The sequence below is a fragment of the Ovis canadensis genome, chromosome 1 (genome assembly GCF_042477335.2).
Source record: "Ovis canadensis isolate MfBH-ARS-UI-01 breed Bighorn chromosome 1, ARS-UI_OviCan_v2, whole genome shotgun sequence".
In the NCBI taxonomy this organism is placed as follows: Eukaryota; Metazoa; Chordata; class Mammalia; order Artiodactyla; family Bovidae; genus Ovis; species Ovis canadensis.
In genome coordinates, this window is record NC_091245.1 from 6,318,404 (window position 1) to 6,332,465 (window position 14,062).

General features: G+C 56.1%; 2 protein-coding genes across 4 annotated transcripts in view; one reads left to right on the forward strand and one right to left on the reverse strand.

Moving 5' to 3' along the window:
* AGAP1 (ArfGAP with GTPase domain, ankyrin repeat and PH domain 1) overlaps positions 1-13,102 on the reverse strand; it is a 573,926-nt gene extending 560,824 nt beyond the window's left edge. For 2 of the 3 annotated variants that reach the window (XM_069584767.1, XM_069584775.1), the window contains exon 1: positions 12,873-13,093. In XM_069584767.1, the coding sequence (XP_069440868.1) occupies positions 12,873-13,035 (163 nt within the window). In that variant the 5' untranslated portion in view covers positions 13,036-13,093. Of the gene's footprint in view, positions 1-12,872 lie in introns of all 3 variants that reach the window. The other variant, XM_069584757.1, reaches the window with a different exon arrangement.
* On the forward strand, positions 13,034-13,847 carry LOC138432728 (brain acid soluble protein 1-like). Its single transcript, XM_069574264.1, has 2 exons — positions 13,034-13,344; positions 13,391-13,847. Exons 1-2 carry the CDS (start codon positions 13,034-13,036, stop codon positions 13,845-13,847), a joined length of 768 nt encoding a protein of 255 aa, XP_069430365.1.
* The last annotated feature ends 215 nt before the right edge of the window (positions 13,848-14,062 follow it).

Genomic DNA, 14,062 nt, shown 5'->3' on the forward strand with positions numbered 1-14,062 from the left:
AGCCAAAACCAGCACGGCCCAAAGAGGGGCTGCCCTCCCAAACACACACATGGTCGGCCACAGGATTCAAGTCAGAGCTCAGTCCAAAGTTTCCCTTTGGGTTCAAGGCTGAACTGTATCAAGATTAACAACAGAGATTGTAGAGATTATGTAGAGATGAACTCCACATAAAACAGACAACCAACAAGGAACCACTGTATAGCACAGGGAACTACGCTCCATACTTCCTAATAATCTATAAGAAAAAAAGATATGAAAAAGATTATATATACGCACACATATGTATAAATGGACCACTGTGCTGCATACTTGAAATTAAGACAACACTGTATATCAACTATACTTCAATAAAACAAAAAAAATTAAAACAAAAAAAGATCAACCACAACAACCATGCTTCCAAAACACAGGTCAAGCCGGCTGCTCCAGCAGAAGATCCTTCGTGTTTTGTTGCTGTTGTTCAGTCGTGTCTGATCTTTGCGACAGCTAGGACTGCAGCACATCAGGCCTCCCTGTCCATCACCAACTCCTGGAGCTTGCTCAAACTCATGTCCATCGAGTCGGTGATGCCATCCAACCATCTCACCCTCTGTCATCCCCTTCTCCTCCTGCCCTCAATCTTTCCCAGCATCAGGGTCTTTTCCAATGAGTCAGCTCTTCACATCAGGTAGCCAAAGTACTGGAGCTTCAGCTTCAGCATCAGTCCTTCCAAGGAATAGTCAGGGCTCATTTTCTTTAGGGTGGACTGAGTGGATCTCCTTGCAGTTCAAGGGACTTCGTATTTGATGCACAAGTAAGAAGCACCTTGTCCCTGCTGGGTCTGCACCGCACCTGGAATCTTGACACCATGACATCAGGATGATACCGCTTCCAGAAATCCTCTGGATTCCAAACCAACGTGGAACTAGCCTAGGAAAGCTCTGCTTCTGTTACAAATGCCAGCTGAATGGTCATGCTCTGGATGGAGAGAGACACAGCGCAAGCAGAGAAGCAAAGTGACGGGCATGTAGGACTTCACCCTGAGCATTCTTTCTGCTCTTCCATATGTTTGAAATTTTTCAGCACAATATGTTGAGCAAAAGATCCTTCCTGACTTGTAAACACGACTTTCATCTCTCTTAATAGCAAACGTCTTGTTCACACAAATCCCAGGCCCCAGGCTGTGGGACACAGACGCCCAGGGTGGGTGCCCACAGCCCACCCAGTGGGTAAGGGCTCTGCAGACTCAGGTGCGGGGTCTCCCTTGCTGTGCCCTGAGCTACACCCAGCGCCCGGGTGTCTCCAGCAGTGCATGCAGGGTCCCACCATTCCAGACCACCCAGAGACTCTTTAATATCCAAGAAGGTGATCTGGAAACCAAAAATCCTGAGCGTGACCCCCCTCAACCTGCATACCTCACCAGAAGCAGAAGTTCGAACTCTAGGAAAAAAACAAACAAACACAAGCTCTGAAGTCAAAGTCTAGAACTCTGAGCCACTCTCAGAAAAGCAGCATTCCCACACGTCCAGACCCCGCTCACCAGCCAGGCAGGGTCGCCACGACTCTCAGAAGCACATGACCCAACTGCCCCCACTGCAAGATTCTCCTGCCAAGCCAGCTGAGCGAAAGCACTTGGGGCTTGGGATGTTTGAGGGGGAAACTCTAGATTTAGGCAGTAGGCAGAAAGAAATACATAATTTTCTTATGCCCCAATATAAGATGATCAGAAAAGCAAGTCCAAACTGAGAGACTAGGGTAAAACTGAAATTTTTTAAAGTGGGGAAAAAAAAAAGTTTTTATGTGAAGACAGGAAGATTTCTTTGGGCAGAGATGAGTTTTCCAAAGCCTCCTTGGGAGGTAAGAGACCAAAGTGTCCTATCAATGACCACTCCCCACTCCACCCCACCCCCAGTGGCATGCGCTTCCCATCTTCTGGGGCTCAAATGAGGCTTCCTCCAGGAGCTCCTGGCTTCCCTTGTGGCTCAGACGGTAAAGTCTGCCTGCAGTGTGGGAGACCTGTGTTCAATCCCTGGGTCAGGAAGATCCCCTGGAGAAGGAAATGGCAACCCACTCCAGTACTCTTGCCTGGAAAATCCCATAGACAGAGGAGCCTGGTGGGCTACAGTCCAGGGAGTTGCAAAGAGTCGGACACGACTGAGCGACTTCACTTCCCCAGGAGCCCCGTCCAGCCTTCCCAGCCCAGTGCACACCCGGCCTGAAGCCCGCGCCCGCCCTGACTCACACAGCGAGCGGCCTGCTCATCTCTGCGCCGCCAGCACGTGGCCTCCGCCCGTCTGTGGACTCGAGCCACCAAGTGAGAAGATACACACCTAACAGGCCGAGTCGGAGGTGGAGACAGGCACCAGCGGAGCGCCACGGGACCTGCGCTCTGGGCCGGGGACAGCCGTCCAGGAGACTAACTGGCGGGGTGAACAGGACCTGAGGGGCCACCGCGGCCCAGGCTCAATCGCACAGGTCCCCCTCCCCCTGGGAAACAATTCAGCCCCTGGCGAGGGACACTCCCCAGGGGCTGTCGTGCCCCTGACACCCACCAAAGAATCTGCAGAGGGGGAACTGATGGCCCGTGAGGTCCAGATGCCGGCCCCCTAGCCGGGATGACAGGCGGGGTGACTCCCGAAACCATCCATCAGAGCCCCCCCTGCAGGGGCTGCGTGCTTCCTCTCCAAATCCTGGTGCCGGGGGAACCGCCCCTGGTAGCTGAGCACCCCTCCCGCCCAAGCCTTTGGAGCACCTGGAGGTGGACCCCTTCTGTCCCAACAGGGTCCCACTGCTGCGTCCCCAGGGTCAGACCTTGCTCCCTCCACCTGGCAAGTCACAGGCCCCTTCGCGCCTGCACCTGCCTCTTCGGGGGGCGCACCTCTGTTTCCCTCCTTGCCCCCCTGCCCCGGCCCCCACCTTCCCTCAGAGCAGCCCAGCTCTGAACCTGCCGGCCACTCCCCACCACCACCGCAGCCACCGCAACGTTTCTGTTCTGCCCAGCAAGCCCCGAGCATCACCACCCCCCGCCCTGTCCAAACGGAAATCCATAATCAGTAGTTTCCCACAGCCCAATACATAAAAGCGCTCCCAGCCTGCTCTCTGGGGCTCACAAGGCTCTTCTCCATCCGCCCGCCCTCCCCAGGTCCCTGCCGGCTGCGGAGATGGGGTTCTGGATGGTCCATTCCTACGACCCACCCTCCCGGAAAGCCTCAGCCCTCTGCCCGTGTCCCACCAGTCTCCCTGTCCGGTAACCCCTCTGCCCCCATCTGTCTACCCCAGTCTGGACCAGTGTGGCCTCCTGGGCTAGTTCCCACTGCCCTGGGAGAGGCACTCCGGGGGCACCCGTCTGCCTGCACCTCAGAAGCAAAAGACAGTGCCCCGCCCAAGGTCCGCACGCGATAGCATCTCCCTGCCCAGACTCCTCACACAGGCCACTTCCCACGCTTGCTGAACAAAATGAGGGGAAGCCCGGCCCTCCCAGCCCCCATCCCTCAAAATAAATATTTGCCTTGGTACTGCCACTGGAGACTTCTCAAGGCACACGCCCCTCTCTCTCCAGCCCCAGGGTCCTTACACGCTTCCTGGGTTGAGTGTGGCCTTTTTTGGGGTGGGGGGCGGGTTGTGTAGGGCAGCTCCCAGGACACAGTCAGAGGAACAAAGAAAACAACCCCTCGAGAGTAACAGAGAGCTGTAGCTTTCTTCCCTTTGGGTCTCCGCATAATCGCCACAAACAGCAGAGACTGACCATTCAGACCACAGGCCAGTCTGAACCCAGAGCTGCAGAAGGCGTTTCCCTTCAGACAGCAACATGGACAGGCGGGCACAGCGGCGTGAGATGGACTCCAGGGGCAGGAGGGGTGGTCTAGACTCAGCCAAGAGAGCCCCCACTGACCACTGAGGTCAAGCAAGAGCCCGGGAGAGCTGCGGGGACCCTGGGGGTTGCTCCGCATTTTCAAGGAAACCATTTCCTGCTGAAGGGTTGCACCCTCACTGCTCTGTGTATGAAGCTGCAATTATTCCACTAACCAGGAATGAAGAGCCCACAGACAACCCTAACTCTAAAATCTAATGCCTGAGACAGTGCCGGAAACGTATCAGGCACTTGACTGTTTCTGGACAAACAGCTGGAAAGAAGGCAAGGGAGGGAGGCAGGGAGGAGGCAGCCTCCATCCTGAGGGTCTGCAGTGTAAACCCCGAACAGCAAGGAAAGGTCCCTCCAGACAGGGCTGCCGCCACAGTGGGTTTGGGAGCAGCTTTGCTGACCTGGGGTAAGGGATAACAGGACACTAACCACCCCCTCACCAAAAGGAACAAGGACACCAGAGGTGTCCTATATTAGGTGTCCTAATAGGCAGGCCTATTCCCACGGCCCCGAACAGGAAGCCACCCAAATGCCCATCACTGGGAGAGCAGGTGAGCAAGCAGAAGCAGCCACCTCCAACCACACACAACACAGAGGGGTCCTGCCCTGTGCTGGCCAACTTCGCTGTTCTGATCTGGATACGGGACGTACCCAACGTGGTCAGTTTGTGAAAACACCCTCCCTTAGGACCTGGGCATCCTTCTAGATCTACGTTCTATGCCCCCACCCCCACCCCTCCAAAAAAATGAGTCCCAAAAAGCTACCACATCTAAAGTGGTCTCAATACCCTCAACCCCCAAATTTCTAATGGTACAATAATATACAGAAAATCAGAGATCCAGGCTTGACGGTCCAAAGTAAAACTGAAACAACCATTTGTTTGTCTGAGACCAGGTTCACCAGCCTGAACTAACAAGAGCAGTGTCGGGACAGGAGGAAACCAAGGCACTGCTCATGGCAGAGCCCAGATCCGTAGAAACTGCAGCGAAGGGCGGGGCAGGCAGGCGGGATGGCCCACGGAAGTGCCCTCCCTGGAAAATGGGCCAACCTTCCCCTCCAGACAAGGATCCCTGGAAACACAAACAGCAGAGTTTCAGCCCACTCCACTCTCTCCGGACCCGCTTCCATTTACCTCATTACAAAAGCGTGCCCGTAGTCACCGCATCTATAACACCAACTCTTGCTGCAGCAGCAGTCACGTGGCGAAGGTGAAGGGATAAACTCAGGAAGCTAAGGGGTGCCTCGCTTTGCTGCAGGCGCTCATGCAAAAAAATTTTCTAACTCCTTCAAGTATCCTCAGTAGACCTGGTATCGCGTGTCCATACTAACTAAAAATGCATTGAAATAAGGCTAAACCCACCTCCTAAAAGATCCTGTACCCTCTTTAAGACTATTATCTGAGAATCTGTTAACAGGAGCTTTGTGTGCTAAGCTGGAAAGCAACATGGTTCTATTTGCAAGGGCCTGCTGGATGTTGACATTTCTAAGACCAAACATAAATCGTTTGTGAACATGGCCGGTAATTATTTGGAATGCTTCTCCCAGAACCATGAAAAGTGTTTCCCACCCTTTCAGAAAAAAATAAATAAATAAAAGGCAGCTTCGAAGCATGATGCTAATGACAAGCAGACAGCGTGAGCAGTTTTTAAGATTACACAGTTGCTTGTGTAGAAACACTGCACAAATACTCCAACACTGCAGCCCAAAAAAAGACAATCCGAATCAAACAGCGAGAGAAGTGTGAAAATTGCAAATGAGCCCCTGGTTAAACAAACACACCAATCTGTTCCCGGAGAGCTCAGGGTGGCCACCTGTTCGGGCTGGTGGCGAGTTCTGATTACCAGTGGGAGAAACAAAACGGGAGTGATGACAGCAACCCCCCACCCAGCTCAGGCCCTGGGCCCCACCCTGCAGCCTATATTTAGTCTGCTCTTTATGGAAAATGTCCCAACCTCGCACACAGACAGCTATTTGGCTGGTTACTCAAAGGGTTCATTAACAGACCTCTTCTGCTGGCGCTGGTATCTTCTCTCCTTCCCTCCTTAGCTCCCAGGTGGAAGTAAGCCCCTCCTGGCCTGGGTCAGTCATGGGCACAGGCACAGGGGAGGGACGGGACCCACGACAATGCCAGCCCTGCCCCTGGACAGGTCAACCCTGCAGCCCCGTGTGCAGGCTTCCCATACCACAAAACAGGAGAGTGAAGTGCCCCCCTGGCCCTCAGAGGCCCAGAGCTCCCGGAAGGACGTGGCACGGGGGAGGCCCGGTGCTCAGACACCCAGGACAATCACAGATGCTGCCGAGATTAGAGACAAACATCTGCAGGGTGCGCGTTCCTTCTCAGAGCCAGGTGCCTAACAGAGCGGAGGAATTACGTGGCTAAGCACCCGATCAGAACCCCGAACCCTGGATTTTAAAAATAACTAAGCCTGATCGGCTTTGCCTAACTCAATCACTTAGGCCTCAAAGAATCCGGAGTGTTGGGCCAGGGGTGGGGGCAGGGGACAGGGGACAGGGGTTTGCTTGAACGCTGAGAAACCAAGAGACAGGACCAAATCAGTAGTTAAAACCAGCCCCAGTGTCACCAATGATAAACACCTGCAGGGCACACAGGGGAAAAAAAGGATGCAGAATAAGGGATTTCAGTCTTAACAAAATAAAAAGCCAGCTTTGGACAGAAAACAGAGGCAGCAGTAAGCAGGGCTCCAGGCTCCTCCGTGGAGGCTGCAGCTCCCTCCTGAGTCACTTCCTCCAGGGCCCCCAACAGCCCTCTTAAGCTGCTAATAACAGATTGCTCTCCTTCTTAGGGAAACGCCCTCTTAGCAGCAAAAGAACAAACACAAGGATGTTTCACCTGTCAAATTATCACAACAAGTGAATACGGAAGAACCTCACTGAAACATACAGGAGATTCCCCTAAAAATCCACCATCGCAAGACAGGAAGGGGAAGTCCAGGGAACCCCAGACGGGACTTAGTCCTGAGGGACTAAGGATCATGTGGTTTAGTCGCCAAGACTTTTCCAACTTCTTGGAACCCGCCAGGCTCCTCTGTCCATGGAATTCTCCAGGCAAGAATACTGGACTGGGTTGCCATGCCCTTCTCCAGGGGATCTTCCAGGAATCAGACCCATGTCACTTCTGTCTCCGGCACTGCAGGTGGATTCTTTACCATAAGCCAAAGGGGAAGGCCCGCCCTTGGCAATGTCCATCCTCCACCCACCACGTTCCTTGCAGGGCACTTGATCAGCATCATCGTTGGAGGCGAAGTGAACATGGACTTGAACCCATTCAAACCTGGGCTTCAATCCCTCCTCCACTGTGTTTAAGCTGCGTCACCAGAAGCAATGGCCAGGGCTGCTGGCCCCCACCAGTCCCCCACAGGGGAGGATGAGAGGACACCTCCTCCACTGATTGAGACCGACGTCCAGGGAAGGTGCCCAGTCCACTGCTGGACTGCCCTCCCCTCCCTGACCTTGCTTCTCAAAGTGCGGACCCGCAAGCCAGCATCCTCTGGAAACTTGTCAACAGCACGCTCTCTGGCCTGCTCCAAACCTACAGAAGTAGTAACTCTGCTTTCCCAAGCCCTCCATGTGATCTGACTGCACACTGAACTTCAAGAATCAAGACTCTCGATGTTCCACTGAAGATACCACACTGTCAGCCACCCAGACCCGTCACTCACTCATCCCTATCAATGACACAGACTCTGCACCTGAAACTCACTCACACCGGCAGAGAAAGCACCACCCTCCTGCAGACAGCTGTGCTGAAAAAGGTGCCAGGCTTCAGCAAGGAAATCTTTCTCTTCCCCTACATGCACTAGAAAAAAAACTCACTGCTACCCAAACAGCACACCCAGGTTAACCACCACCACCTGACCGCAAAGCACCCCAGTCCAAGCATCTGTGCTCTCGTGACAAGTTTCAGAACACCCTCTCTGCATGATCAACACCGATCAGATCACTAGTGAGGAGCAAGAGGCCCCAAAAGCCAGAAAAAACGTGAGACCCTCCGGCAAGTCATACCCTCGACAATTCCTGGGCATCCTCCAAGGGCCAGACACGACACACAGCATCGCTGAGGAGGTAAAAATGTGCACGACTTGATTTCCTCAAAGAAACCCCAGTCCTCAGGCTGGACTGGTGTAAGGAGATGAGCTTTGTTCAGAGAGCTGAGACAGAGCCTGGGAGAGACCGGGAACACGCTGATCCCAGCTAGGTGGAAAGGACGCCTGGATTCTGGAAGGGTCAGAAGCCATTAAGGTATGAAATTTAATTCGGAAGGGACAAACAGCCACCTGAGAATTAATTTTAAGGAGGAGACTGTGATACTCATATCAATAACTAGAAGTCCCATGGTTATAACTTTGATGAAGCCTGAAATATTATGAATACAGTCAATAGTATTGAAGAAGAATTATGCTCACCTAACGGCAGGGAGAAGGTATTTCTTCCCTAACCCTGCAACAACCAGATTAAATAAATTTCCATAGGAAAACAGGCTCTTACAACAGTTTTGCTGAGGTAAGCAACTTCACAGAGAACATAAGACCTCCAGCCACGGGCAGCGTCCGCAAACCCTTCTTCTCTTGGATAAGGGGGGGGTGGGGGGCACAGGCTCGGATGGTTTGTACATTCGACTTGTAGGAACTGTGAGTAACCAGGAGTCCCGTCACTCACTCAGAAAGGGCTGGAGAGTCAGCCCTGAGGATGGTCAGCCCTGCTCATCTCTTTCGAGCAAGTTTCCTACCCTTTTTGGCTCAAAGTAAAGAGTGAAAGTCGCTTAGTCGTGTCTGACTCTTTGCAACCCCATGGACTATACAGTCCATGGAATTCTCCAGGCCAGAATACTGGAGTGGGTAGCCTTAACCTTCTCCAGGGGGATCTTCCCAACCCAGGGATCAAACCCAGATCTCCCATATTGCAGGCGGATTCTTTACCAACTGAGCTATGAGGGAAGCCCTCTGGGCCTCAAAGGTGGCATCAACGTCACGGGATCATCACAAGACAGATGGATGCAGGTCAAGCACTTAGCTCTCTGCTGTACACGATGCTCAACGGAGCGGCTGCACCACGGGAGGAAGGGGGGCCCCTGTCCCATCTTCCCAGGTCCCCCACATGCCAGAGCTCCGCCCTTGAACGCCCCCCCGTGAGTGTCCTGACCCGGCATGTCAGGCACAGTTCTGTCGAACGCTGGGACTTCTCCAAACCCTTAGAGGAAGCCACACAAACCACCAACGGGGCCAGCAGGGCACTCAGTTCCCCCTGAGCTGCTGCCTGGTGGGTGTGGAGGCATGAGACCAGTTAGGGGCTCAGCCGTAGGCCGGCTGAATAAGCTGGCTGGGTTGTCATCCGCATCGCTGTTCAGCTGCTGGCAACCTGAATTACAACATGCAATCGCTAATAGAGGCTTTACCCGTGCAGGAAGAGCAAGCTTTTTTATCTAACAAGAAAGGCAGCTGATGCATTTACCTCAACCTCATCAACTCCAGATGGGCTTTTTCAAGAAGAACCAGAGTGGGGACCCTAGGCAGGATGCTCACCCTGGAGACAGCTGGTCCCAGCTCGCTTCCAGGCATGGAGGACACCTGGGGTGCCAGCCACACCTCTGGAGGACACCCCCGAAAACTGATGGGGTAAATCTGAAAACAACGGGCAATGCCTCCTTAAGACTCCAGATACTTGAGGGAAAAAAATACATCTCTGCCGCAAGTAAATTTTTGGAAAAACTCTTTCTTTCTTCTTTTTTGGCAAGTGAATGGCAACCCACTCCAGTATTCCTGCCTGGAGAATCCTAGGGACAGAGGAGCCTGGTGGGCTGCCATCTATGGGGCCGCGCAGAGTCAGACACGACTGAAGTAACTTAACAGCAGCAATGTTTCAAAACAAGACTAAGCATTAAATCACACTTCCCGTGCCTTCAAACAGGGTCACAGACCCGACTCAGGGTTGGGATTCTTGGCGAGCCCTTTCAACTAAAATCTATACAATTTGGTCCATCATTAAGAGATTTTCCAATCCAGACTCTCTGGGAATCACTTTGAAAACAAGCATGAGCCGAAACTTCCTTCCCTTCGACGAGCCCACTCCTCTCTTCCACAACAAAAATGCTTCAAGGTGCCAGAAAACAGGAAAAGTTTCTGTAAATTATGACACAGTCAAATGCTGGAATGTTATGCCAAGGTGAAAAATCGTTATCCTCAAACTTTTTCATAACATGGAAAAGTGCTCACATTGCGCCAATCAAGTAGCTTTGTAAGTCTGACTCCAATTCTGTGCATACACTCACGGAGACAGAAAATAAAGCCTGGCTGGACATCCTCTAAAATGCAGACAATCTTCCCTGTTCGTTGGGACAAGCGATTCTTAAAACAATTGACTCTGACATGCACAGACTTTAAAATTCTAGGAGGTGTACATTTACCATGGTGCCATCCTCACCTCCCAGGTTCACAGGCAGGGGCAGATATGTGTGTGCTCCTCAGGGCTGCTGGGATGCTCCGGAGCGCAAGCTCGGTTACGGCACGGAGCTCTGACAATCGCGTCTACAGTTTGTGTACCCCAGGGCCAAGCTCCCCCATCTGTGGTGAGGGAAGAACCCATAATCCATGCCCTACACAACTGCACCAAACTGCTTCTGCGTACTTCTCCTGTCACGGGAAAAATGTCGTCCTGCCACAACTGATCAATCTTCTCGGCTTCCAAAATATCAGTGGTGCAGACAGAAATCACAACTGCATCTTAAAGCCGGCACAGAGTGGGGGAACAGTTCATTATAACAACGAATTTCATTAGGAGGAGCGGCAGAAGGTGGCCGGGGAGTCAGGGAAGCCTGCAGACCTAGGTTTCAAGGATCCTTTGGTTCACACTCACCTCTGACCTCAGTCAAATGTTCAGGAGGTCATTAACCTTCCCTGAAGCTCCATCCTCTAGAAAATCAATCTGGCCCACATTCTCCCCCAGGGTCGGGACCGCCACACAACGAGCTGACGGATATAAGAGCGTACCTGCTAAAGTTCTTCTATACAAATGACAGGTGCAATCATTGTTAATAACGCAAAAAAGGGAGGCATATCTGAATGATTCTTAGAGCCCCGTTAAATAAACCGCAGCCCTGACACAACACAGACATTCCTTTTTTTTTAACAGAAAAAATAATAGCCTTGTCAAAGTCCCAAGTAGGATTCATCACTGATTCTGAGTCTCATCAACAAACGACAAGGCTTCCGGCCAAGAAGGAGCCTAAAGTCTCTGTGTACAGGCAGACAGACATTGAGCTACCAGAAACCATCATCGAGGAACCACATGGATTTTTGTTTTTGTTTTTTCCAAAAAAGAAGAATGAAACCACATCCTCTTGCTAGAAAGTCAAACTGCTGCGTGGGGAGCGCCTGAGACCCCAGAGCTGGGCTTCAAGACGAGAAATGGACCCAAGGCAGCAGGAAGGATGCTCTGATGAGGTCTTTGCACGGAGACTAGGCGCTCTCGGCCAGGCGCATCCAATGCTCGGTACCAGCTTTCTAAGAGTTTCATCAGACTCCCGTGAATGCTGCCAGGAAACAGTGAGAGAAGCAGGGGGCCTTTCACGTGAGTGGCCACCGCGCCGGAGCCCGGACCCTGGAGGCACGTTCCTGCCAGCTCGCCCAGCATCAGCGGCCCTGCGCTGGTCCCCCAGGCCTCCCACAAGTCCTGCCAGAGGCACACAGGAGCCTCTGCCTCTCGAGGAAACTGGAAGCATCTTAAATGGCCAGCGGGGCAGCAGGTGCTCTGACAGCCAGGCCTGCAGAAGGCTGGAGCACCATCCAGATCCTTCCCGGAATTAGCAAGTCCCCTATGGAGACAGGGCAGCTGAGCCGGGACGCAGTTCAAGTCCATGGGGCCGCCAGATGCCAAGAGCATCGACACCGCCTTCTCCATCTAACCAGCCAGGCGTCAAGCCCAGCCACTCTAGGGTGAGCCGTGCAGGCTGCAAGGCACTCAGGCAAAGTTCCCCCCGGCCCCAAGGCCAATGCCCCCTGCTTACAGATGGACCGAAGCTGGGTGATGCCTAAGCTGGGCTTCGGACACACTGCTGGCCAGGCCTCGGAACATCCTCAGCATTCCCCAACAGCGGCCAGAGGGACTCTTGCTTGGGACAATTCTCTATTACATACAACTCACCCTTCAGACCTTTCACCATCAATGGCCAACAGCAAGAAGAGGGGGAAGCAAGGGGATAAGCTGGAAGCTCAGTAGCAGAGAAATAAGAACCACAGGGATCCAGAGAAAACACTGGCCCCAGAGAGGCAGAACTCCGGGCACCTCTCCTGAGGACCTCTGCCTCACCCGACCTGCAGGAAGGGTGGGTGGCACCCCAGTGCCAGGCGTGTGAAAGTGACCCCCCTCCCCTCTCCGCGAGAGTTCTTCTGATCTGATGCAGGATGTCGGTAGGAAACACTGTAGAGGAAACCAGCCTCCGCGCCGGAGCAGGTGGGTCGGACCTGAAGTGCTGTCCGTACCCGGGGCTGGTTCTCCGCTGGGTCTAAGTTCCGTTGCCTCCACTGACTGTGCCCCCGAAATGGGCAAACACACCAAAGGGGTTGGCCCTACCCTGCGGAGGAAACCTGCCAGCCAGAGCCTCGCCCCCAGCAGCAGCACTTTCCCAAAGACCTCTTCAACGTCTAGCAAGACGCTCGGCCCCGGCCTAGTAACCTGTCACACGGGCCGGGGTAGCCAACGGCTCCGGGGGCTTATGGCTGGGCCGGGTCACTCGGGTGGCCCAGGACGCGGCCGCACAGAGTCACTTTCTCAGCGGAGAGTCTACAGCCCATTAGCACATTATCGCCGGCGATCCATCTCTGGCGGCGCGCTCGCCGGCCCTCTCGGCCTCCCCCTCCGCTCTCGCCCGGCCTTGCGGGGTGAGAAGCACCGCAGTGCCCACTCGGCGGGGCAGCCGCGTGCCATGGCCCGGCGCGTGTGTACACACACACGCACACACACGCTCGCGCGAGCGCGCGCCCGCCCTCCAGAAGCCCCACGGCGGCCCGGCCCTCACCTTCGATGGCGATGACGTGCTCCCGGATTTGGTTCTGCAGCACCGGCTCCTCCACGCGCTCCAGCAGCTCGTAGATGGAGTAGATGTTGGGGTGGACCGACTCGAAGCGCTGGATCTCGGCCCGGATGGCAGCCGAGTTGGCCAGCTGCTGCTGGTAGTTCATGGTGCAGGCGCCGCGTCCGGAGCCGCGCGCCCCCCGCCGCCGCCGCCGCCCCGCGCCCCGGGGCCCGCGGGCCGCCGAGCCCCGGGCGCCGCAGCCCCCGGGGAGCCGGGCCCGCCGGGCGGCGGGCGGAGGAGGCGCGAGAAGAAAGGAGCGGGAGGAGCAGGCGCGGGGCCGGCCCGCCGACTCAGTTCATGGCCGGGACGCGCGCCCGGCGGGCGGGCGGTCGGGCGAGCGAGCGGGCCCCGGCGCCCCAGGTCAGCGGGCCCCCATGGAGCGCGCCGCAGCGGGCGCGGCCGGCCCCCGGAGGACGCTCGATCGGGCGCCTTCCTGTGCCGCAGTCGCCTTCCACCCCTAGGCGCTGCCCCGCCGAGCAGCCATTAAAGCCCAGGCGGCCGCCGCGCTCCGAGCGCCGGGGCCGAGGGCCGGCCCGGGGGCAGTGGCCGCGCCGCTCGGGGCTCCCCGGCCGCGGCGTAAGTCCGCGCGCTGCGTCCTGCGCCGCCCGGCGCGCGGGGGCCGCCCGCGCCGAGCCTGCTGTGCGCCGCCCGCCGAGCTGGGACCGAGCCGCAGGCGCCGTGCAAGCCGCGGAGCCCGCTCCGAGCGCCGCCCGCCGCCTGCCCGGCCAGCCCCCTCCCTGGCACGCAGGGCTCCGGCCCACGTCGGCCCCGCCCCCGCCCGCGCCCGCGCCCCGCCCGCCCGCGCGCCCGCCGCCCGCCGCCGCTGCGTCCTCCGCGGCGCTTCCCAGCGCGCCAGATCCCGGGCAATTGCGCCAGGCCCCGCCCCGCGCCTGCCTCTGGGCTTCCTGGGACTTGTAGTCCGCGCTGCGTCGGGGCCCCGCCGGGACCGCGGGGAGGGGGCGCGCAAGACGCCCCCGGGCCGACGCGCGGCCGGGCCCCGGGCCGGGGGGCGGGGCTCTCCGACTCGCGGCCCCGCGCGCGGCCCCGGCTCTCGCCCCGGGTCCCGGCGCTGCCCGGCGCGCGTCCCGGCGCCTCGGCACCCGGGAGGCGGTGCGCGACCCCTCCCGCGTTTT

Bases quoted from the DNA above. Each gene is read 5' to 3' on its own strand.
- LOC138432728 (XM_069574264.1), top strand. From the start codon at position 13,034: ATGGTGCAGGCGCCGCGTCCGGAGCCGCGCGCCCCCCGCCGCCGCCGC. The intron at 13,345-13,390 runs GCTCGATCGGGC...TTCCACCCCTAG, and splicing joins GCGGCCGGCCCCCGGAGGAC to GCGCTGCCCCGCCGAGCAGC.